General features: G+C 57.4%; 2 protein-coding genes and 1 long non-coding RNA gene across 3 annotated transcripts in view; 1 reads left to right on the top strand and 2 right to left on the bottom strand.

The window, feature by feature from the left end:
- KCNC3 (potassium voltage-gated channel subfamily C member 3) overlaps nucleotides 1-11791 on the bottom strand; it is a 17297-nt gene extending 5506 nt beyond the window's left edge. The window contains 5 exon segments of the mRNA XM_047077570.1: nucleotides 1524-1629; nucleotides 1631-1650; nucleotides 1903-2094; nucleotides 3565-4675; nucleotides 8861-11791. Of these exon segments, the coding sequence (XP_046933526.1) occupies nucleotides 1524-1629; nucleotides 1631-1650; nucleotides 1903-2094; nucleotides 3565-4675; nucleotides 8861-9745 (2314 nt within the window). The 5' untranslated portion in view covers nucleotides 9746-11791.
- LOC124510882 (uncharacterized) lies at nucleotides 11772-14605 on the top strand. Its single transcript, XR_006961771.1, has 2 exons — nucleotides 11772-12159; nucleotides 12510-14605. It is a non-coding gene; the product is annotated as an uncharacterized LOC124510882 (long non-coding RNA).
- Nucleotides 14012-23890, bottom strand: NAPSA (napsin A aspartic peptidase). The gene is made up of 9 exons (XM_047077572.1): nucleotides 23768-23890; nucleotides 20522-20663; nucleotides 20311-20434; nucleotides 19999-20117; nucleotides 19504-19703; nucleotides 17580-17702; nucleotides 17194-17338; nucleotides 14518-14616; nucleotides 14012-14315 (listed from the first exon to the last, which is right to left on the bottom strand). The coding sequence occupies exons 1-9, from the start codon at nucleotides 23842-23844 to the stop codon at nucleotides 14076-14078; spliced, it is 1269 nt and encodes a 422-aa protein (XP_046933528.1). The 5' UTR covers nucleotides 23845-23890; the 3' UTR covers nucleotides 14012-14075.

Below are 23890 nucleotides of genomic sequence, written 5' to 3'. Positions count from 1 at the left end.
GCCTTTGCAGACCCCCTTATCTGAAGTGGCCAGAGTAATCATCATATCCTTTTGTCCATTTGTCGGGTTGCTTTTCTGCTTCCTCTGATCAGGGGGTGGCAAGCTTTTCCTGTAAAGGGCCGATCGCTACATATGTTCAGCTCTGCGGGCCACACGCTCTCCGTGACAACTATTCCACTCTACTGTTGTAGCACGACAGTGGCTGTGCTCCAGTAGAGCTTTATTTACAAAACAGCCTGCTGGCAGGTTTGGCCCAGGGGCTCTAGCGTGCCAATCCGTGCTCCAGAGTGTCAACTGTGATGGCAGAGTCATGCTTTGTGAATCGCCAAAGTTTCAGTGCCTGGAACTGTGCCCTCAGTGATTAGTTGCCGAAGGGAGGAAGGGAGGGAGGAAGGAAGCGAGCTGTGTGTTAGCTAGGGGTGCAGTGAAGATTACGGAATCCTGTTAAATTCCTGGCGTGTGAGAAGTGCTTGGTTATGTTTGTTGAATTACTCAGCTACTCTCTGTCTCGCCAGTGCCAGTTCCCAGCGCTGTCCCTCCCGGTCTGGCCCTGATCCCTAACTCCCTCTGCCTTGTCCCTTCCTCTGCATCCCCTCGGACCCTCATCCCAGCCTGCTCCCCGGGCCTCCTGACCTCCAGTCTCCTGTCCATGCCCCACACAGCCCAGGCGCTGACCTGCCCGCCCCCCCCCCCGGTCCCTAAACAAGGTCCCTAAACAAGGTTCAGCCCAGGCCTGCTTTCGTACCTCACGTCTACCTGCCAGTCCCCAGTCTCCTCCGCTCTGTTTGGCCCAGTCCCTGTGGTCACTATGTCCCTTGGGATCACTTCTGCACTTGAGGTCAGGACACCTCCAGACCTCAGTTCCTTCGGGAAGCCTTCCCCGTTACTTTCATCCTGTCCTGGGGAGCGTGCGAGTTCCTCTTACTGCGTGTCCCTGTGGTACCTCCCCTTGCGCATATATCACCCCAAATAGTGGCTTTCTAGGTCAGTGTCTGACTCTCCCAGCAAACTGGGAGCTCCTTGGGCCGTGTGGTGGTGGGGGGGGGGGGTTCTTCCCTGTTGATTCCCTGTGCCTAGAACCACGCAGGTGACACGCAGGTGACACACAGGTCCTTGGTAAGCGCTGGCCAATTCACAAGCGACTGGACGAGCGGCTGAGTCTTCCCCATCCCATCTTGCACCCCAAAGTGTCCTGGGTGTGTACCCCATTTTCTCAATTGAATGAAAAACCCGGGGGGGGAGGCAGGGAGAGAGATGTGAATGGGGGTGAGGATGGGGGTCAGTCGTGAGGGCAGGGGAGGGAGGTCAGGCACACGGTGGGGAGGGTCGGGTTAGTTCTGGGGGGTTAGTGAGGGGCAGGGCAAGTCCTGGGCGGGTGGGTGTGGGGTCAGTGTCGTGGCTGCTGGTTAATTGGATGGAGCTGTTCACAGTGAGGGGACAGGAGTCTCGGTCAGTGGGGGATGCATGTTCTCAGAGGGGTTAGTCAGGAAGAAGGTGGGGATCAAAGGGTGGGGGCTACTTACCCCGGGGGGAAGGGGTTCGTCCGCTAGGGGGATATCCAGGCTGCGGCGTTGGCGTTGAGGTCGGGCAAGAAGCTTGGGGGGCCTGGCTTACGCCAGTCTGGGGGGGGCAGTGGGGGAGCACCGGTGGCTGGGGGTGGGGGAAGAGGCCAGAGGGTCCGGGGTGGGGTGGGGGGAAATGGAGATGGAATAAAGACAGGTGAAGGGTCAGTGGTGAGGAAACTTGGGGGGCGGGGGATCTGGGAGGAAGGGAATTTGGGGCCAGGGGATGGGGGAAGGGAAGTCCAGCACCTCCTCCCCCATCTCCCTCCCTCCCCTGAGGGAGGGAGAGAGAGAGAGAGAGAGAGGGAGGGCTCCAGGGGGCCAGTGGAGGGCACCTCACCTTTCCGGATGGAGCCATCAGGGGAAGGAGCGTAGTCGGTGAGGAGGAAGCAGGCTCGGTCCCGGCTATAGCGGCCACGGCTGCCAGGGGTGATGGGGCTCTTGTCTTCCGGGGACATGGCGGGCTGGTCGATGGCTGGGCAGTCCTCGTGGGCAAGCGCAGCTGCTGCAGGGTCCCCATTGGGGCGGGGATCTGCGCCGGAGGGACAGACAGAGACACAAAGGAGAGAGTGAGGAGCAGGAACTCAGGGTGGGGGTGCCATTAGCAAGGAGGGTGCTGGAAGTAGACGACTGAGGGGCAGGGTGTCTCAAGGAAGGGACAGGAGGGGCAGGCCGGAAGCTGGGTGCTGGCGTGTGTGGCTGGTGGGTCTAGGGGACAGGTCACGGGTTGGGGGGAGGTGTTGAGTGCCGGGAAGGACAGCAGGGATGCGGAAGGGCGGTCAGGAGTTGGTGTGGATGGAGGGTGCTGTGTGGCGGGAGGTGTTGCTCGGGCCAGGTGTTGGGTGCTGGGAAGGGCAGGACTGGGTGGGGTGCTGGGCATCTGGAGGGTGGTTGGGAAGCGAACTGGGTGCCTGGAAGGAGGCTGGGGTAGAGTGCCGGGTGGGCGGTCGGCTGAAGTGAACCGAGTAGGGCGGGACTGGGGTGCGGTGTTGGGTTGGTCGGGTAGGTGGGTTGGGGTAGGTTTGGAGGGACGGCTGGGGGGCCTCAGGGGGCTGGGAGGTAGCTGTTTAGGGAGGGTGTTGGGTGCTGGGAAGGGCACAGCGGGGAAGGGTTGGGAAGGTGACAGAGGAGGGAGGGCGGGAGGTGGGGGTCCCCCAGGCTCTGACTTGAGCTATTTTTAATTGGTGTGAAACTGGGTCAGCGGCCGAGGGAGCCAGATGAGGGCCGGGCGGCCCAGCTCCCTTTCTTGACCTACTTAAGTCATGGGGGTGGGGCCCACCGGCTTCTCCCTGCTCAGGACCACAGGACCTTGGCCCCCAACCTTCAGAGACACAGACTCCCCTAGGGGGAGGGACATACCGGGTCAACTTTCTTCTCCCTCATCTCCTTCCCTTCACCTCTTCATTTGGCCTCTCTTGTGCGTCTCTCGGACTGAGCCGGAGCCAAGGGCCCTGGGTCCCGAGTCACTGTCACACGGCCGGCCCGCCCTCTGGGCCTGTCTTCCTGGCCTCTACCTACTTCTTGGTCTTTGAGTCTTGTCTCCTCTCTTGGCCTCGCTGTCATTAGAACCTGAACTCTCTACCACTGGCCCTCCGCCTCTGTCCTCTCTCTCTCTGTCTCTCCTGCTCTCGGGGACAACTGCTTGCTTTCTGTCGCTTTCGGGCTCTTTTCTCCGCATCACCACCGGAAGACTCAGACGCCGTGTCTCCGGTCGGCCGGTGATTCACATGTTAGACCGTCTCTGTGCTTGTGCCCGAGTCCCCCCTCCCGGTAGGCCGATCGCTCTGCCTCCCTGGTCCCCCCGAATGTCCTGGCCGCGAGTCTGGCTCTCCCCCAGACCGTCTCTTTCACACAGAATCCGTCCGTTTCCGTGCCTCTTTGTTGACCTCAGCAGTAGCTGTTCGCTTTTCTCTCTCCCCTCTGTAGTGACCGCCCCGTCTCTTAACCGAAGCAGTGGCCTCCTCCCCCCACCCCCGTCTGCCCCTCATGCACCCCTGCTCACCTGCGCGGTTGATCTCAATTACTTCCTCCTGAGCCAACGGGCAAGGCTCCCCGGGGGCCGGCAGAGGAGGCAGCCCCATGATCCCGAGCCCCCCCGCGCCTCCCCTGAGCAGCCCGGGGTGCGTGTGGGGGCCCGCTGGGTAGGCCCCGGCCACAGTCACCCCCACGGAGGGCGGGGTGATGGGTGGCGGAGGACTGATACCGCCGCTGCCGTGGTGGGGGTGGTGCGGGGGCGGCGGGGGAGGGGGGTCGGGCTTGCAGTAGTTGGGGGAGCCGGGCTGCGGGGGCCGGGGGATGTGTTTGTTCTTCTTCTTGGGCAGCTTCTGTTTGGCCATGGCCAGCGAATAGTACATGCCAAAGTTGTTGACGATGACGGGCACGGGCATGGCGATGGTGAGCACCCCCGCCAGGGCACACAGTGCCCCGACCAGCATCCCCGACCACGTCTTGGGGTACATGTCTCCGTAGCCCAGGGTCGTCATGGTGACCACGGCCCACCAGAAGCCGATGGGGATGTTCTTGAAGTAGGTGTGGTTGGAGCCCAGGATGTCGTCGGGGTCGGCGCCGATGCGCTCCGCGTAGTAGATCATGGTGGCGAAGATGAGCACGCCCAGCGCCAGGAAGATGATGAGCAGCAGGAACTCGTTGGTGCTGGCGCGGAGCGTGTGGCCCAGCACGCGCAGCCCCACAAAATGGCGCGTGAGCTTGAAGATGCGCAGGATTCGGACGAAGCGGACGACCCGCAGGAAGCCCAGCACGTCTTTGGCAGCCTTGGAGCTGAGGCCCGAGAGGCCCACCTCGAGATAGAAGGGCAAGATGGCCACGCAGTCGATGATGTTGAGGCTGCTCTTGAGGAATTCCACCTTGTCCGGGCAGAAGGTGATGCGCATGAGGAACTCGAAGGTGAACCAGACCACGCACACGCCCTCCACGTACGTCAGGAAGGGCTCCGTCTCCACCTCCACGTTGGTGATGTTCTCCGGTGGAGCCCCCGGGATGGGGGAGGCCTGCGTCACCGTCTTGTTGCTGATGTGGATGAAGCCTTCGTGGGTCTCCAGGCAGAAGGTGGTTATGGAGATGAGAATGAAGAAGAGGGAGGCGAAGGCCACATACTGCGAGGCAGGGCAGGAGAGAGAGGGCAAAAGGTGACCCAGGCATCTGGTCAGCCAGCCACCTCTAGGAGACCCTCGCAGTGGCCGCCCCTCCCCAGCCCCCACCTCCGGGGAGATCCAGGAGTCCCCACCCCACACCGCCATCGCAGCCTGCTCTTCCCTGTAAAGCTGGAAAAGGGGGGAGGGAAAGGATCAGAGGCAGCTCTCCCCGGCTTGGGACAGGAGCTGGCCCCAGCAGTGGTGGCAGACGGGCAACCAACTGTTCTCGCGGAAACGGCCATTTCTGGTCCTTTACTCTGTCTCCCAGACCACTTCCCCACACCCGGTGTCCCATCTCAGGAGTCCCCAGCAGGGTCCAAGGATTCTGCGATGGGAGGGGAGTGGCAGGGAGACCAAGATCACTCACGCTCGGGGTATCAGAGGCTTTGGAGCTCAGCTTGGAGCCAAGGGAAGGGGAAGTGGAGAAAGCGGGCAGGGAGGCAGAATCCCAAAACAGTTACGAAAGTTATGAAAGCCTGCATTTGGAGCCAGCGTTTCCATGGCCTAATTTGGGCAAGGAGATTAAGCTTTCTACACCTCAGGTTTTTCACAGGACTATTGAGGATTACATTAGATGAGTATACAAAAGTCCTGGCTCCAGAAACAGTGCTTGGCCCAGTACCTGGAACTCAGTAAGAAAATCTGAGCTCCTGCTAGGGTATGGAGGCATCAGTTAGTGGGGGGCAAGGTCGATGCCTCAGAGAGAAGCCAGGGCTTAAGGACCTTGGTCACAATGCCCGGGACCCAGAGAAGGGAGAAAGCTGGGTGTCCAGAGAGGACAGCAAAGGGATGGAACCACCGAGGGGTGTTAGGGCCATAAATGGGGGAAGAAGTGAAGGGTCAAGTGTGCAAAAAGAGAAAAGGACAGAGGCAAGGAGGGTTGGAGTTTAAGGCTCTGGAGAGAAAGGGAGGGTCAGGGGCCTGAACGTGGGGGGAGATGGGAGATGGTGGAGCTAGGGCCAGAAAGGTGATGAGGCTTTAGCCAGAAGTCCAGGGGTGGGGGGCACATGGGTCATTTCAAGATGGGGAGGACTCGAGTCCTGCACGCATTGGTGTGGATTTTGAAGAAAACCTTGAGAAGCCGAAGGGGTGCAGGCAAGATCTTAGAGAAGGAAGAAGACGGAGCAGGCCCCTGGAGATGACTGTGGGCTTTATCAAACACGCAGAGAGAAGAGTGAGGTTAGTACCTTGGAGAGAGAAGGGGATGGGTGTTAGGGCAAAGAGAGGGCTTCAGTCAGATGCACAGAGGAGGAGGACCTGGGTCGCTTGACTTTTAATCAGGGACTCAAGAAGAAAAGGGGGCTCAGGGTCAGACTGAAGAGAGGACCCTAGACTTTGGGGTGGACTGGAGAGCAGCAGGGTCCCTCAGCAACTCCCCTTCCTCCACAGGGCTGAGGGGGCGGGGTCCGGGATTGGGAGGGCTTAACTTTAATCTGAAGTGCAGAGCAGAGAGGCAAGCCAGAGGGTGCCGCAGAAGGGCCCGGGACCTTGAGGTGGGCTGGGGTCAACCTTGGCCCTCTCTGCCCCGCCCCCCTCCTCGGTTCTCCGCAGTGGTTTAAGAGGCCAGAGGCCGCCGCAGAGCGCATGCCCGATGCTCCCCGCCCCCTCCGAGCCGGGTGCGCGGCGCAGGCTGCGGCACCGCAGTGGGGGCGGGCCGGCCGGGCCGGGGGGCGGGGCGCGCGGCGGCCAGCACCGCGGCCAGCTCCCCCGCCGCAGTGCGCAGCCGCCGCGGCCGAGAGCGGTCTTAACCCCTTAGGGGCCGGAGCAGAGCAAGAGGGGCGCAGCCGCAGTGCCGCCGCTTCACGTCGGGAGACCGAGGGCCAGGAGTTTAACTCTTTCCCTCCCAGGGCAAGGAGGGGAGGGTGGGCACCCGCCGCAGTGCGCAGCTGTAGAGGCTGGACAGCGCCGGGACTGGTTTAACCCCTTGCCCCGAGGTGGTTCAAAAGCAGAAGGGGTAGGAGGGCATGGAGTCCCTGTAAGAAGGAAAGGAGAAATTGCGGGGAGGGGAGCGAGGATGAGGTAGGGCCGTACCCTCCACTTTGCATTGGCCTCCGCTCCCAACTCTCTCAAGCGCTCTCACTAATAGTCTGGAAAGTGCTTGGCACGCCTACACTCAAGAACCATTTGTGGAGTGAGTGACCACCCCCACCCCCACCCCGTACCTGTCCCGGACCCCTGGTCTCACTTCAGCACCCTTCAATGGGTTCACGAGGGAAGGGCGCCCCAGGCCATGGGGGAGGAAGCCACTCAGAGGCCTGAGGGATCATTTAGGGCCAAGTCCCTTCGGAACCTCTTCCTCCTCACCTCCCCCCACCCAACCCCAAATCTCGCCAACTCAGCGCTTCTCAGGACCAAACTTTATGCAGTGCCTCCGGGTCCCCCCCCCCCCTTCGCTCCCTCCCCTGGCGCGAATGCGGCACTGCGGCTCCGCGTCCTTCCCGGCCCAGGACACGGCACGGTGGGGGGAGGGGGCCGGACCGTTCCTCTGGGTGTTTGGGTCCCAGGGAGGCTGGGGGGGGGGGGGCCCGGAGTTGCTCCTCTTTGCCCCTCTTTCTAATCCTCCCCCATTTTGAACTACCCCCCCCCCTTCCAACACAGGGAGGAAGTTAGTAGGAGGAAGAGGTTCAAGGGAGAACCAAGGGGGACGGTATCTGGGAAGTTATAGATGTTTAAGGAAAGTTTTGGGGGGAAGATGAAGGGAGCTTTGGGGGAAATCTGGCATTTCAAGGGAGATAAGGCTGGAGTGTGGGCTCTTTGGCTCACTTTGGGGGTAGGGGAGCAGAGGGGCCCAGTCCTGGGCTTTAGTTGGTGGGGCAGGGAGCTTGGGAATGGGGGAGTGAGCACGGCTGGGGTAGGGACCAGTGGAAAGATACCAAGGCAGGGTGGAAGGAAGTGGGAGCTATTTTGAGAAGGAGGTTTGGGGTTGCTAACTTGTGGGGGAGTCCCAAAGACAGGTTCGGTAAAGTTCTGGAGCAGGAGGAAAAGTCAGTTGACTGACTTGGGAAAGGGCCAGGAGGCTCTGGATGGGGGATCCCAGAGATAAAGAGTGGGCTGTGGAAGGGAGAAGAAGCTGGGAGAATCTGTGGATGAAGAAGGCATATGGGAGCTTCTGGAGAGGAAAGACATATTATGGGGGCTCAAGGCTCTTCTGGAGACACTGAGGAGGAGTGTGAAAGGCTTGGGGGAAGTCTGGAGCTTTATAGGGAAAGTCCTTGGGATGGGAGTTGGCGGGGAGGATGCAGGAAGATATGTGAACACAGAGGACTGGAGGGTCCCAGAAAGGAAGACTCCCCAAGGCTCAGTGTTGCAGTAAGGGGGAGGGGAAAAGTGTCCTAGCCAGAGCAAGTGGTTTGGAGATTCACAGGGGTCTAGGAGGCTCTGAGATGAAGGCGGAGGAGTCCTCTAAGACTTTGGAGGCAGAAATAGGGTTCAAAAATAGCCAGAACACTCAAACTTGGAGAGAGGAGGAGGTGCGGGGAGAGGGGCAAAGGGAGAAAGAATCAGGGAGGTGTTGTAGAACTTGAGGGACTGAGGGCTGGAGAGAGGGCTTCAGAGGAACTGCAGGGGGCAGGGGAAGCCAGGAGCAGTGTTCACAGGGTCTGGGACACTGAAGGCTAAGGAGGGAGGTCTTCGGAGGGTCTGGGGATGGTCCAAGAAACTCAGGGCTGCGGAAGGGTCTTCTGGGGTCTCCGGGGTGGCCAAAAGAGGTGAAAAAGGATTTGCAGGGGCTCAGAAGACTCGGGGCTGGAGAAAATTCTTTTGAGGGTCTCAGAGAAGTCCAGGAAAGGAGGGGTGAGGTTGTTCACAGACGCCCAGGAAATTCATACTCGGGGAGGAAGTTTCTAAGAGTCTTGGGGAGCCTACGGAAGCAGGGTGGGGTTTGGAGGGATCTGGAGGATTCTGAAGGTTGCGGAAACGTCTTCTGAAGATCTGGGGATGCTCAGGAGATGGGGGTGTGTTCAGAAAAGTACAGGAGACTCAGGTTTGGGGAAACAGGCTTCTAAGACACTGGGGAGCCCAGAGACCAGGAAGACCAGGAGGGGCTGGGGTGGGCCAAGGGATTCTAAGGGTTAGGATGGGGCATTCACAAGAGGCTGGGATCTCCAGGAGAAGGAGGAGGGAGGGGGGCTCCGAGAGCACGCTCACCCTGGCGGCCCGCGACGAGTAGGGGTCCTCGAAGAGCGCCCACACGCGGGGCTGCCAGCGGCGCCACCACGTGCCGCCTGCGCCGCCCGCGCCCCCTGGCGGCCCCCCGGCGCCGCCGCCCGCGTCCTGGAAGCAAAGGCGCTTGAGCTCGCCGCCCGCGCCGTCCAGGCCGCCGCCGCCCGCGCCCGCCTCGTCGTCCAGACCCGCGTCGTGGGCGCCAGCGGCGTTGGCGGCGTTCGCTGCGCCCGCAGGGTCCGGAGCCTCAAAGGAGTCGAGCGCCTCTTCGGCGTCGCGGTGCTGCCGGTAGGTCATCCAGCAGCAGGCCTCCACGTCGGTCTCGTCGATGCCCCAGAAGCCGAGCTCCTCCTCGAAAAGAGGCCCGCACACGTCGGCCGGACAGTGCAGCTTGCCTGTGCGGTAGTAGTTGAGCACGTAGGCGAAGACTCCCGGGTGCCGGTCAAAGAAGAACTCGTCGGCGCCGGGATCGTAGTCGAAGCGCGCCGCCGCCTCCGGCTCCGTCAGGCCGGCCAGCCGCGTCCCCGGCAGGGTGCGCAGCGTCGAGCGGTACGTCTCATGGCGCACGCCGCCCACGTTGATCACGATCTTGCCGCTGTCGCCACCGCCGCCGCCGTGCCGCCCCATGGCCGCCGCCGGCAGCCCGGGGCATGGCTCGGCGCGCCGGCCCCCGGGCCCGCGGGGTGCCGGGGGGCCCGCCGGGGACGCGGCGGAGCCGGGCTGCGCAAACTGCTGTTGCTGCAGCGGCGGCGGTGACGGCGGCGGGGGCAGCGGCGGCGGGGACTCGGGCGGCTGCGGCGGTGGCGCCGGCTGCTGCTTGCTGGCCCCCTGGCGCCCGCGGAAGGACGAGACGCAGACTGAGCTCAGCATTGGACGGGGGGCGGGGCTGAAGGGGCGGGGCGTCGGGGGCGGGGCTGCAGGAGGAGAAGCAGACGTGATTGGGTGGAAGAAGCGACGGGTGGAGGGGGCGGGGCCTCTGTGGGGGCGGAACAGAGCTGATTGGCCTGGGGACGCTAGGGCGGGGCTGAGGCAGGGGGAAGGACAGGGACTCCACACAGCCTAGCTGCTCGGGGCGGGGCTGCAGGTGAAACACACCGATTGGATCTTTCCGAGAGAAGGGGAGGTCCGAGCGAGGTGCCAAATGGGCAGGACGGGCAGCTAACTGAGGGGGTGGGACTAGATATGAGAAAGAGATCTGATTGAACTGAAGAAAGGAGTGGGCGGAGCAGAGGAAGTGGACAAGTCCAAACTACTTAAAGACTTCTGACTGGCATGGGGGAGACGGTCCTGATTGGACAGAGAAAGGATCTAAAGAGCCGGCAACCTGGAGCCTGTGGGGAGGGGCAGATGGAGACAGCCGGGTTGGGCCCCTAACTTTGCTTTGTCGGGGCAGGGCGGATCTTAAGAAGAGGCAGGGCCTAGGAAAGTTAGAAACAGTCCTAATTGGGCTGGGTAGTGAGGGGGCGAGACTGAACGAGGGGCGGGAACTGGAAATGAAGAATAGACCGTACTTTCGCGCGAAATGACACTAGGCTGGACCGAAAGGAGGAATAGGGACAGAGACCCAGTGAGCAGGAGAGGATATAAGCGAGGCCTGGAAACCTGAGAGCGTCTGCCTAGGACTAAGAAAGGGAACGAAGCGAGGAAGGGGTTGGGCCGGGAAAAGGAGTGTCAGGATGGATGGATGAGACTGAGGAAGGTGGGTGGGATCTACAAATGGTAGAAACCGTCTTGAATGGACTGTGGGAAGACGAGACTAGGGGAGTACTGGGGCTCTAAGAGGCTTGAAAGCAACCAGCCTAGGCGGGGTTGGGGCAGGGCTAAGAGAGTACAGAACGGGTATGGGGACGCTACGGGAAAGGTGAGACCTGCAGAGTACAAAATTACTGGGCTGGATGGAAGAATAGGACCTGGAACGGGGAGTCTGGGCTCAGAGAACCTGGGAGAGCGGCGTGAGGGTCAGCAGGGCTTTGGAGGGCGCTGCAAGAACTTCCAACTGGTGATGTAAAAGGGACCAAGTCTAGATAACAGCGGACTGCAGACTGCAGAACCAAGGGATGGATGAGGACAGGTGAAGAGAGAGCCTTAAGGGCGGCGGAGGGGAGAAACCTAAGCGCCGGGAAACTGGCTAGGCTGAGGAAATAAGCGGGGCCAATGAGAAATAGAGCGGGGCTAGGTGTCCGAAAGTCCCGGCGGGAGCGCAGAGTTGGGGCGGGGCTAGTGGAGGGGCGTGTCCTGCCCCGCCCCCTTGGCTGGCCAGACACCGAGCAGCTGGGCGCAGGCGCTGGAGCGGGGCCTCAGCTTCTGCCCGGGCTGCGGCGGGAGGAGGCGGTGCCTGCGGGAGCGAAGGGGGCGGGTCAGGGGCTGCGGGCTTTCTCCCGCTGCATTATCCCTGGCCCACCGCCTCCCTCTGCAGGTGCGGCGGCTGGTTCGTATCGCCTACCCACCCGCCCCCGCTCCCGTTTTTGTGTCTCTCGATGTCTTTCTATCCCCTTTCTCTGAGTATTTATTTGTCCCCTCGTCTCTGCCCTCGCCCCGCTGAGACTCTGGACCCTCTTTTCTAAGTCTCTACCCTCCCTCCGGGTCTCTGTCTCATTGTTCTCTGAATCTGTTCCCCTCCTTCTGAGTCTTTACTCCCTTCTCCCTAAGGTTCAGTCTCCTCTCCCCCAACTGTGTCTCCGTCCCCCCACCCCCAGTCCCTTTCTCCTGGTGTCTGTAGCTTATTCTCGGGGATTTGCCTCTCTCTCTCTGGGCCTCTGCCCCCTCCCGGTCTCTGTCTCTTCTCTTTGTGTCTCTGTCCTCCACTCCCTCTCTGGGGCTCTGTCCTCCTTGCCCTAGGCCCTTGTCTTCCTCTCCCTGGGTCTCTGTCCCCTCCAGGTCTCTGTCCCTCTTCTTTGTGTCTCTGTCCTCCACTCCCCTCTCCCAGCCTGTACCCCCACCCCCCGTCTCTATCATCTGAATCTCTGTCCCCCTTGCTCTTGTTCTCTGACGACCTCTCTGTCAGTATCTTTTTCCTCTCCTCCGTCTCTCTCCCTCCTCTGTAAGTGCCTTTTCTCTTTCTCTCCTTTTTCTCTCTGTCCCCTATGCGGGTCTGTATCCCCACTCCCCGTGCCTCTTTCATCCCCTTATGAGGCTCTGTCTCCACTTCCTTGGGACTTTGTCCCGCTGTCCTTTGGTCTCTGTCCCTCCATCACCCCCCTCTAACCCCCATCCTGGCCAGGACCCGAGGCTGCGTCACTGCGGAGAGAGTTGCAGAAGTGGAGCCTGTCCTGCAGACCAAGGAGGTATTTCCTTCACCCCCCCCCCCCCCAGACCTTGGGCGGTACTCAAGCCCCCGATGGGATCCAGGAAGGCAGAGAAAAGACATCAAAACTTCCTACTCTTCTCTACCCTGAATTCTGGTGTATCCCCAGGCAGAAGCAGTGAATCCTGAGGTGAGGGACTGGGCTTAGGTTGAGGCTTGGGTTGAGTGAGGTTTCTGAGCAAGTCACGAGTGGGGGTGGTGGCTGGAGGAGGGGTTGGGTAGGCACTAGGGGTGGGAGTAGGGACTAGGGTAAACACCTAAAAATCAGCTATGCTCCCTTATATCCTCTCCCCTCCCCCCAACTCTACTTTTCTCTTCTGCTTTTGACAGCAGCCAGGCACGGGATCCAGTTACCAAATCAGCGTTTTTGCAGAGGTCAGAAGGTGTGGGAGAAGGTGGGGGCTGTGGGCGAGGGGGCTGCCATAGGGGACGATATGGGATGAGACTCCAGATTAGAGGCCATGGGAGCGGGGCGGAGGCCCTGGGGCAAGGAGTAACAGTATAGTCCAGACTCCATCAGGTCCAGGGAAAACTGAATGCCACCACTCCCTCGTGGCCCTCTCCAGGACCCACCGGGGTATGTGGGGGATTTGTGAGCCTCGAGTCTATACCCATGGGGTAGGCGACTGGAGGCATAATGTAGGCTCCGGGTATGGGACACCCAGCCCTGCAAACAGACCAGGGGGAAGCGGACTTGATTTGGGGCGATGGACATCAGGAGGCTGTAGACCAATGTCTGTCCTGGTTTCCAGCCCTTTCCCACCCCTCCTCCTTCCCAATCTATCCTTTTCCTGGTCCTCCAGGCACAAAATTCCTGAAAGCTCCAAACTCCCACCTCTGTCATCCTTGGCGCCCCCCTCATCCCCCCTCCCCCATTCTCCAAGGCCCTGGAATTGGGAAAGGGTCTCCCGCTTCCCGACTTCTAGGATCCCAGCCTCGTTCCTCCACCCCCATTCCCATCAGTTATAAATCCAGGAAAGAGGGTCTCCCGAACAGTAAAGCTGAAAATATGGAGACTCTCCGCCTACGATCCTTGGTCCCCCCAGGCCTTCCAAGAACCTTGGCTCCCGAAGCTCGTTATTAAGGAAGAATTTCTCCGCTGTAATCTTTGAGTCCCCATCTCCCAGGTCTCTCGCCTCCAAAACTGGGATTTGGGTCGTTTTACCGCCCCCGGACCCTGTGCCTTCTCCCCCTCCCCCCGTACTCACCCCAAGTCGAGGCGGGGCGGGGATGGGGGAATCCGGGGCTGGCGTTGGGGGAGGGGTGACCCAGCCCCGGCAGCTCAGGGCAGCAAGAAGCTGCGGAGGGGGGGAATGACATCATCGCCGGAGGAGGGACAGCACAGCTCCCCCAACCCGGGGGCTTCAAGCCCCGCCTTTATGGCGGACCCAGGGGTCTCGGAATCCCAAGGGGAGAAAGGAAGAACAGAGGTTGAAGTCTGCGGGAATCATATCCCCTCCCCTTAAAACAAGGGTTGGAAAGCCCTTTACGATTCAGGCACCACCCCCCACTGCCACCTGTCGCTGCCGTCGCGACCTGTCGCCTCCCACGCATGTTGTGGCTGCGCCCGCCCCCGGCAAGACGAGAACACGGCCTGGAATACAAGGTCCATGAGGCTTCGCGGTGCCGGACGCCTCTGTCTATAGACAGCGTAGGCGAAGGGCCTCCTGGGATTCGTAGTACAAGGCCTCCGCACCGGCGGGAGCCCTGCCCTGGAGAAAAGGAGTGATACCTTTCTCCTTCCTTTCTTCCTCAAGTCAGAGAGCTGGACACTAACTTTTCTCTCCAAAAATCACGCGCTTAAAAAAAAGAAAAAAGTGACCCAGGTAGAGTCAATGGTAAGAACGGATTTTTACGGAGTACCTGGGCCTCGACTACCACTCGGTGCGCATGCGCCTAACCGAGGCGCCAACCGGAAAACTGCGCCTGCGCGGGCCCACCCTTTCGTGGTCCGGTTTCCCCAAAGCGAGAGCGCGCCAGCCCCACTCGGGCCCCGCTCGTCAGGTTCCCGCGGTCGAAGACGGCTACGTAGGTCCGCAAGAAGACATCGCCGAGAATCCAGAGGGGTCCTGCAGACGAAGGCATGTCGAGGGCCTGGAAGCCAGACAAGCAGAGGCGGAAACCACCCCGAACACTCTGCAAGGCGACAAAACGGGCCACTGGGTGTCAGGCACACCGAACCCGCCTCTTCCCCGGGAGCCACAGCTTTGCCCCGCCCACTACCCCTGGCACCAGAAATGTTTCTGTGGCCCCTACTCCGTCCCAGTGATGTCTCGTTCCCAGCTCCATCCTCTCAAATCCCATCTTATTGCGTCACTGCCTTGTGACGGCCACCTACCTGGATGACGTAGTCCTGAGCCGTGAGGTTAAACCAGACCCCACCAAGGAGGAAGGAGACGGGGGGCAGCCTGGGGATTGTCTCGCACTGGATGAGGTACTGAGGGAGAGGAGGAACAAGTGGGGCTGAGGGATTCCCGCTCTGCTTAAGATAGGTCTTCACGGTCTTGTGCGGTCAAGTTCTGCTGCCTTCTCTCGCCTCACCCGCTCTTCCTTCGCCCCTAACATAGTTGTCACTTCCTTTAGGCTCCCATTTGATCAAACCCTCTTTTCCTTCATCTACTTGTGGATCAGAAACTACCGGCCCCGAGGCACATGGAGCCCACAGGGTGCATTTAAGTTGTCTTGCACTGTGTCTAAAATGGTTTAAAAATTAGTTACCAACTGTACCCCACGGTGGTGCAGGTGGTATCCTTGGAGTCTGCTGCTGTGCAGCCTTAGGCAAGTTACTTAATCTCTCTGTGCCGCGGTGTCCTATTTGAAGGTGTAGTTGATAGTAACACTTCATAGGTATGTTATGTGGATAATAAGTTAGTTTGGAAGAATGCCTGGACACATAGTAAGTGTTATCACAAACCAGGGGCTTGCTTGCTTGCTTGTTTTTTAAGTGAGCAGCGGGCCAAAGTTTATTATTGAAAATTAGAAAGTTACGAATAATATGGTGGCGCCTGGATGGCTCAGACGGTTAAACATCCAACTCTTGGGTTCAGCTCAGTTCATGATCTCATGGTTCATGGGTTCGAGGCCTGCATCGGGCCGGTGGCACAGAGCCTGCTTGGGATTCTGTCTCTCCCTCTCTCTCTCTGCCCTTCCCCAACTCGCAAGCACGCGCATTCTCTCTCAAAACAAATAAAGAAACTTAAAAAAAAACAAAACAAAACAGTATGAAAACTCTCTTTACAGAGAGGGGACATTCGAAGGTGAATACCTGTGGCTGTAGGCAAGGGACCTTGTTTTATAAGGTTTTGGTCACCCCCTCCTTCCTTTCCCCCTTGTTCCTTCTTTTCAGTTTCTGCCCTTATTGGCTTGATAACTCTAAAGACCTAGTCATTCCTTGTTGATTGGCTCGTTTCCTTTGTTTAAGGGGTGGTCTGTGGCCCAAACCAGGAGCTTTCAGATAATGTTTTCAGCTTTCTCCAACAAACCAGGAGATCTGGCTTTCCCCACATGGGAATACTTAGCCGGAGCTGAGTGGCTGAGAGCTGCCCTTTTTATTTTTGTTATGTTTATTTTTATTTTTTGAGAGAGAGAGAGAGTGCAAGTGAGTGAGGGTGGAGACAGAGCGAGAGACAGAATCCCACGAGGGACAGAGAGAGAGGGAGAGAGAGAGAGACAGACAGAGTCTGGCTCACCCTGAAGCCGGGCTCGAGCTCACCCAATGCGGACTCGAACTCCTGAACAGTGAGATCATGACCTGAGCTGAAGTCAAAAAGCTTAATCGACAGCCACCCGGGCGTCCTGAGAGCTGCCCTTTTTAGATTGTTAGAACAGGTGTTCTCCACGTTACCTCAAATCCCACCACCCCCCAAGTACCCAAGAATACAATGTTAGGCCACTGTAAGTAACTGCCAGGAAGTCTGTCTTGCTTCAAAACCAATAGTCATTACCTTGTTGCGAAGATAAGGAATAATGGGAACAAGGTTGATTTCCAGTGTATGATCAGAGCATCAGCTTAGAACCTTATGTAGGCTAATGCATTCAACCCTCACAACATACGTAAAACACGAGTATTAGTAACCCTGTTTTAGAAGTTAGGAAACTGAGGCAAAGGAATATTAATGTTTTATTTATGTTAGAGAGAGAGAGAGAGACAGAGTGTGAGCAGGGGAGGGGCAGAGAGAGAGAGAGAGGGAGACATAATCTCAAGCAGGCTCCAGGCTCTGAGCTGTCAGCACAGAGCCTGACGTGGGGCTCGCACCCACGCTTAACCAACTGAGCCACCCAGGCGCCCTGAGGCAAAGGAATATTAAGTTGCTTGTCCAAGAGAAAACTGGCAGAGCTGGGTTCCAACCCGGACAACCCATGCCCACAACCACTCCAATCTACCTGGTTCCCTTGGCTCATTATAAGCCCACATCCTAGGCATTTGATAGACCTCGTGGAAATTTCTACCTGGAAGGACCCGCCCCCTGCCCCCCCCGCCCCTCCCAAACTGAAGGGCCTGCTGATGAGAAGTGGGTGAGCACCTTTTATCTTCACCGTGCCCCTCCATGCCTCAAGCTTCCTTTGCACAACCTCAGTGAGCCCCCACTCTCCAGGCGCCCCTCCCCTGCCTGCCACCGCTCCTGCCCTGTCTCCACTTCTCCATGTGGATGTTCCCCAAGGCTGCTCCTGAGACCTCTTCTCTCTCCCAGAGACGGCTGCCCTCCAAGGCTCTGAGTACCATCTGATGGTAAATATTCCTCAGCTTCCTGTGTACCTCCCCCGGATGTCCCCAGGCTCCCTAGGCTTCTCACTCCCATGCAGTCCTGAATCAACCCGTATCACCATCTCCAGACTCACGCAGCAGATGCCTAGGAAGTGTCCTTGCTTCCGACCACTGCCCCACAGCCTGTCACTCGTGATGCCCAGTGCCTTCTGCCTTGGGATACCTCTTAACCACCTAATCCCACCCTCGGGCCCCAAGCATCCTGCCCAGTGTTTGCCATCAAAGCCCCACCAGACACTTGGTCCTCACCACGCCCACCAGCAAGGAGATTCCTCCAATGGCTTTATTCAGGGCCCGGATCTCTTCAGTGGGTCCCGTGATGAGGGACGTGCCCGTGTCCAGGATGGCAGCGCAGCCCTGGGCACAAAGGGTCAGCCCTGTGCCCACCTTCATACTGTGAGGGGGCAAAGGGTAGACGTTGGAGCCAGTGTCCTAGGAATCCAGGCCCTCAGCCCCTCCTCCCTCAATCACGGGAGCCCTGGCCCAGCCCCTCCTCCCCCAGACCCAGGAGTCCAGGCCCCCAGCTTCCTCCTCCCTCAGAGCAGGAGTCCAGGCCTCCGGCTCCCTCCTCCCCAGGACAATGGGGATTGGTCTCTGGCCCATTCCTCCCAGACCTAGGAGGCCAGGTCTCTCACCGCCCCATGTGGATCTGCCAGTAGGCGGGGATCGTGACCGGCACGAAGGTGAGGGGTGGGATATAGTGAGCCGGATCGTAGCCCCCCAGGACCAGCTCTCCTCCATCGGCCGCTTCAGGATCCCTGCAGAGGCAAAGTGCCGTCAGTGTCCTGCCGGCCTGGCAGGGGCAAGGAAGAGAGTTCCTGGGGCTCCTGGGTGGCTCAGTCGGTTGAGCCACTCAGTCCTGGGTGGCTCAGTCGGTGGCTCAGTCGGTTGAGGCTCAGTCGGGTGGCGGAGCCTGTTTGGGATTGTCTGTCTCCCTTTTCTCTCTGTCCCTCCCCCAGCTTGCACGCGCATGCACTGTGTTCTCTTACTCTCTCAAAAATAAATAAATAAACTTGGGGTGCCTGGGTGGCTCAGTCGGTTAAGCGTCCGACTTCAGTCAGGTCATGATCTCAAAGTTCGTGGGTTCAAGCCCCACATCGGGCTCTGTGCTGACAGCTCAGAGCCTGGAGCCTGCTTCGGGTTCTGTGTCTCCCTCTCTCTCTGCCCCCCCCCGCCCCCCTCCCCCGCTAACACTGTCTCTCTCTCTCAAAAATGAATAAACATTAAAAAAAAAAAAAACCTTTTTTAATAAATAAATAAACTTAAAAAAAAGGCAGGGAATTCCTGCCAATGGGAGGTCACCAGTTCTGGGTGGAGTAGTGGGATGTAGGCAGGGTCTAGATGTTGGGACCGGAAGCAAAGGAAAAGGAAATGGGACTTTTCTTGGTGAAGGTCTTTTAGGGTCCTGGGGGGCTTCTGAAGTGGGGACAGGACTTCTTTTTTTATTTTTATTTTTAAAATTTTTAATTAATTATTATTTTTTGAGAGAGAGAGAGAGAGAGAGAGAGGGAAGCGGGGCTCACCCAGAGTGGGCGCCTGTTGTTTTTTTTTTTTCCTGAAGTGGGGCTTGAGCTCATCAGATACGTGGTTCGAACTCACGAACCATGAGATCATGACCTGAGCCAAAGTCAGATACTTAACGACTGAACCACGCAGCAGCCCCCAGGGCTTCTTGATTTGACTGTGGAAGGTAGAACTTTTGGGGTGGAGTTTGTTACTTACCGGAAGAGAGCGCGTACGCGTGCGGGTGAGCAGCGGAGGGGCAGAGAGGGGGGAGAGAGAATCTTAAGCAGGCGCCCACCCAGCAGAAGAGCTTGACCTGAGCTGAAATTGAGAATTGGACTCTTCACCAACTGAGCCACTGGGGTGGAGTGCGCATGGAGCCCTGGGGTTTGCGAATTGGCTCTGGCAGGTGTCACTTGGGCAGAAGTGGGGTGGCTTCCTGGGCACATGGTGAGACTTTCTAAATTGTAGGTCTCATGGGTCAGAGGTGGCAGACTTCCTGATTTGGCTGAGAAGGGCGGGGATTCCTGGAGGTGTGGAAGGAGAGGACCCCTCCAGAGGTAAGTGGAGCTTCCCGAGTGGGTGGGACCTGCTCAGGCGTAGGATTTTATGACTGTGGGGGATGGACCTCCAGAGGGAAGGTGGGGCCTTCCTGGATGGTGGGTGGGGCTTTCTGAGCGTAAAGTTGAGCTTCCTAAAAGATAGGTGGGACTTCTTCGATTAAAATGGGTAGCTTCGGACTTCTGGAATGTATTCTCAAATGGAATTTGGGCTTTGTGTGCGGGGAAGAGGGAGTTCCTAAGTTGAGTAGGTAAGGCACGGAGTTTCCCGGTTTGGGTTTGAAACATGAGGCATTTAAAGTGACAGTGAGTGCTTGTAGTAGGTCTTAAGGTTGCTCGGTGAGTGGGACTTTTTGATCACGTGTTATTTATATTGGGTAGGTGACTTCCTGAGTGGAAGATGAGACTTCCTTTATTGGACATGGGACTTCTGAAAGCAGACAGAACATCTTAATTGGGGCTAGGACTCATAGGAAGGTAGACCCTCGCCCATTACCTGTTGAGGTAGAAGGAGAAGACAGGCTTATCCAGTAGCCCCTGGTCCACCAGTACATCCAGTGGGGGTCGGACCCCTCCCACGGCCAGAACGGGGAAAGCAAGGCCCAGTACCCCATCGAAGCGGGCAAGAGTGAACACCAGGCTGGACTCCCACAGAGCCTCTCCAAAAATCACTGATGCATTCATAATTCCTCCAATCTACGGATAGATTCAAATGGGGCAGGTTGCTTCTTGAAGGACATAACCTACATAACCCTGAAATGTTCCAAACCAAGGCATGAATCCCATATGGACACACCTGAAAACAGCCCCCAACCGTCTAGGAAGGATTGCTTCCCCACTTAGGAAGCCCACCCCTTTAACCAGGAAACCCCGCCCCCTTCATCCATTTCCCCAGGAAGCCCCGCCTCCTAAGCCCCCTCCCTAAGCCAGATCCTCTCAGACGGTGGGGTTCTCCCAGCCTCAAGTCTTCCTGGGGTCAGTGGTCACGCACAGTCAGCTTGTCCTCACTCAGGATGCCAGCTAGCCTCCCAGTTCCATACTGAATGGCAAACTTGGTCCCATTGGGTTGGAAGGAGCTGGAGGCCTTGGGGTTGAAACGGTGGTGGAGCCCTAGGTCAGAAGATCAGGGAGGTGTCACTGGAGGAAGGGAGTCTCCCCAGTGGCCTCCTGCCTTTGTGAACTTGTGACCCGTGAGGGCATGTCAGAAGAGAACGGCACCTCAAAAATCCTCGGGAAGCCAAGACCCAGGCCCCACTTCTCCCATCACCCCTGTTCAGTCTCATCCTCCCCCATGAAAGCTCACAGCAGGGCAGGCTGAAGAAGTGGCATCTTACGGACGGGACCCAGAGATTGGAGGAGCCAGTGTCAAAAACGACAGAGAAGTTTTGTGGGGGCGTTCCCAGTCCAATTTCCCCGTAATACTGGACCTGAGGGTAAAACGGAGAGAGGGTGAGTGAAGGGTTTGACTTCTTAAGTGGGGGGGAGGGGGAGGACTCTCTGGGGCTGTGACTCACATTCATGTAGTTAGAGAGAGGTATGAAGGTGGGCTTGTCTCCAGGGGAGGGGGCCCCCAAAGCGGGGGTCGCTGCTGGCTTCCCCCATCCCCTCAGTGGGTTCAGAGTCCTGTGTCCAGTGTGCACGCGGCGGAGAGCGATCCTGTGGGGGAGGATACTGACACTTAGGAAGTTACTCTTCCTGGAGACCCTCCATAAAGGAATCTCCCAAATGGGGTGGAACGACAAAGCAAACGTCTCAATGGTCCTACAACAGCAGCCATTGTCAGAAACCCTGCAATAACAACCTTCCGGGAAACCCAACGGAATACCTATCAAACCATGATGACAAATCTCCCCAAAGACTCTGCAAGAGCGAACCAGCCCACCCCAAACAGACTTTCCCCAAAGTCTTTCAATAAGGGCCATTTCAAAGAACATAACATAAGCCATCCTCGGGAACTCAACACTCACAAAGGCTTTCAAAGACCCCACCATGAAACTAGACTTGGCAAAAAACACTTGCGTGCTTCACTTCATGATGTTGGAGACTGTTTTCTTCACTGTTGGTGTGGGGGAGACCGTAAGCACCAAATCCCAGTTTCACTGTTTACACTAAAATACATGCCTTGGGGCACCCGGGTGGCTCAGTCGGTTAAGTGTCCGACTTGGGCTCGGATCATGATCTCGCGGTTCATGAGTTCGAGCCCCAGCGTCGGGCTCTGTGCTGACAGCTCGGAGCCTGGAGCCTGCTTCAGATTCTGTGTCTCCCTCTCTCACTGCTCCTCCCCCTCTCGTACTCTGTCTCTGTCTCTCTCAAAAATAAATGAACATTAAAAAGATAATAATAAAATGCGCTGCAGATCATCAAAGATCTAATGTGAAATGTAACATAAGAGCACTAGAGAGAAGTAAAATGTTTACATAACTCTGGGAAGAGTAAGATTTTTCAAATCATGATACCAAGACCAGAAATCATTGGGGAGAAGATTGATGAATGTAACTCTAAAATTTTAAACCTTTGTACTCCCTTCCCCAACACACAAAGCTGTTTAAAAAGTTTTTTTAAAAATCTAAGGGAAATAATTACAGGTTGTATGTCAAAGAATTAATATATCTAATATGCAAAGAGCTTTTACAAGCAAATAAGAATAAGATAAACAACCCGGTGTTGGAAGACAATTCCCTCATGGTTCTCTCACATTTCTGCAGACAGACTGACTGCCTTTGTCAAGGATTTCATTTAGTGAACAGCCTTGGGGGAGAAACAGTGTCTCCCTCTGGGCCAAAGAGCACGCAGGTTTATGATCCATTGTAAAAGGTCCAGGTTCCCTAAACTTGGGGTTCCTCTCCTGTAATGCACCCCACTGCACGTGCATATCTCAGCCAGCTCTCTTCATCTCGCCCTGTGGGAACTGGGGCTCAGAGAACTGATACTCTGCCTACTACTGTTGCCAAGAGTAATAACCTGTTCTTGTCTCTGACCCGGGGGTCTTGTGTCTTCTACAAGCAGCCACAAAACTGTGGCAAGCTAACATTACAGTTCTTGACATTTGCCAGGATAATAAGCAAAGGACACAAACAGGTAATTTGCAGAAGTACAAACAGCTTCTAAACAAATAACATCTTTTTATGTTAGATGTCCAACCCCAAGAGTTGTCAAAAGAATACAAATGATGAGAGTCAGAAAACTTTTTTCGCCCTGTAGATTGGCAAAGACCTAAGAATACTCACCGTTGGCTAGGGGCTATCGATTGATACCAACTTTCTGGAGGATGATTTGCCAGATGTGTATCATTGGGCTTAAAATTGGGGGGGAGGGGCAGAGAGAGAGAGATGGGGACAAAGGACCCAAAGCGAGCTCCATGATGACAGCAGCTGACAGCAGTGAGCCCGAGGTGGGACTCAAACTCAGGAACTGAGAGATCACGACAGGAGAGGAAGTCAGACGTTCAACCCACTGAGCCCTTACACGCCTTTTAACCCAACTTCATTTCAGCTCAATGAGTTTCATCCACAGGAGATCACTGGACAGGTGCACAAAGCTGTGTCTGTGAGGATGTGTCTAATTTTGAAGACGGGACCGGCTAGCTAGGACTTGGCTCTGCAGAATGGAATTCCCCCAACCGCTGAAAAGGAGGAGGTAGCTCTCTGTGCCAGTGATTCTCAAACTTTAAGTTTTTTGGTAAAGATTTTGCCTGCCACCTGCCTCTGTTGCAACTGCTCGGCTCTGTCTGCATAGCACAAAATCAGCCCTAGACAACGTGGCTGGGTTTTGTTAAACTTCGTTCGCAAAATAACAGGCGGCAGGTTGAATTTGGCCCTAGGTTGAGAGTTTGCCAGCCCCTGCCCCAGAGCTGAGATTCAGAACTTGTAGTTTCTAATGAATTAGGTCTGAGATGGAGCCTGAAGGTTTGCATTTCTAACAAGTTCCTGGGTCCTGCGGATGCTGTTGGCCCTGAAACAACGCTGAAGAGAATCACTGCCCTCTGTGCTGGCTGGGGAAATGGCCGTGATCTATTAGGTTCAAGAAGCAGGTTAGCAAACATCATGTGCAGGGATATTCACGTACCTGCCTAAAATCACTCCTTGGAGCCCTGCCCCCTCGCTCACTTCTTTGCCACCCCCCACCCCACCCCCGCCATGACTCAGTCTTTGAGAGGCTCAAGAACGTCAAGTGGGGGAAATGTTTCCTGGAAGAGGACCCCTCCCTGGTGCCCCCCCCCCGGTTCCAGGGGATGGGAGAAGAGAGGAGAAGTAAGAGATTGGGGTGGGAGGCACCAGAGGCTAGGTGAGTGAGGGATCCCTGGGGTCCCCCAAACTGGGCTTCTTGAGACCTAAGCAGTCTGGGAGATGTGAAGCTGGGGGAGTCACAGTTCTGAGTCTCCAAGATCTGTTGGGTTGGGGGCCAGGGGAGTTGCATGTCTGGAAACCCCAGTACCAGATCATCAGAGCTCAGGGTGGGATCTCCCAAAAACTTGTCTGGAGAGGGGAGGGAAGGAGGAGTCCCCAGTTGAGGGTCTCGGGATTGGAGGACCTTGGACCGAAAGGGCTGTGTGTCCTCTTAGGACACATCAGGGCAGAAGCCCCCCGCCCTGGGCGAGGGGAGGGCGGCGAGAGCCCAATTTGGAGGTCTGGGAACCCAAGAGATAGAAGTCACGGGCCCTGGGGTGCCAGCTTTGGGAGTCACTGAACTTGGGGGCCCCAGTCTTGAAGGGCAAAAGGGGGAGAGTCCATCCCAGGTTCGGGGTAGGGGGTCCCCAGTACCGGATCAGCGAGGCGCTGGCAGGCTCCACAGTCAGCAGCAGCAGCCACCACAGCAGCAGCGTCGGTAGCGGAGACATCTCTGGGGACCCGAGTGTTGACCCATCCGTTTTCTTTCCTCAGAGA

The sequence above is a fragment of the Lynx rufus genome, unplaced genomic scaffold (genome assembly GCF_022079265.1).
Source record: "Lynx rufus isolate CCGP_SWC_20201006 ecotype Redwood Valley unplaced genomic scaffold, mLynRuf1.p SCAF_16, whole genome shotgun sequence".
Lineage (NCBI taxonomy): Eukaryota > Metazoa > Chordata > Mammalia > Carnivora > Felidae > Lynx > Lynx rufus.
This window is presented reverse-complemented; position numbering and strand designations above follow the sequence as displayed.

Excerpts from the sequence above, each read along its gene's own strand:
- NAPSA (XM_047077572.1), bottom strand. The coding sequence starts at position 23,844 with ATGTCTCCGCTACCGACGCTGCTGCTGTGGTGGCTGCTGCTGCTGACT. Across the intron at positions 20,664-23,767 it reads GCCAGCGCCTCGCTGATCCG|GATCGCTCTCCGCCGCGTGC; the intron begins GTACTGGGGACC and ends CCTCCCCCACAG. Across the intron at positions 14,617-17,193 it reads TCTCCTTGCTGGTGGGCGTG|TACCTCATCCAGTGCGAGAC; the intron begins GTGAGGACCAAG and ends CCTCTCCCTCAG.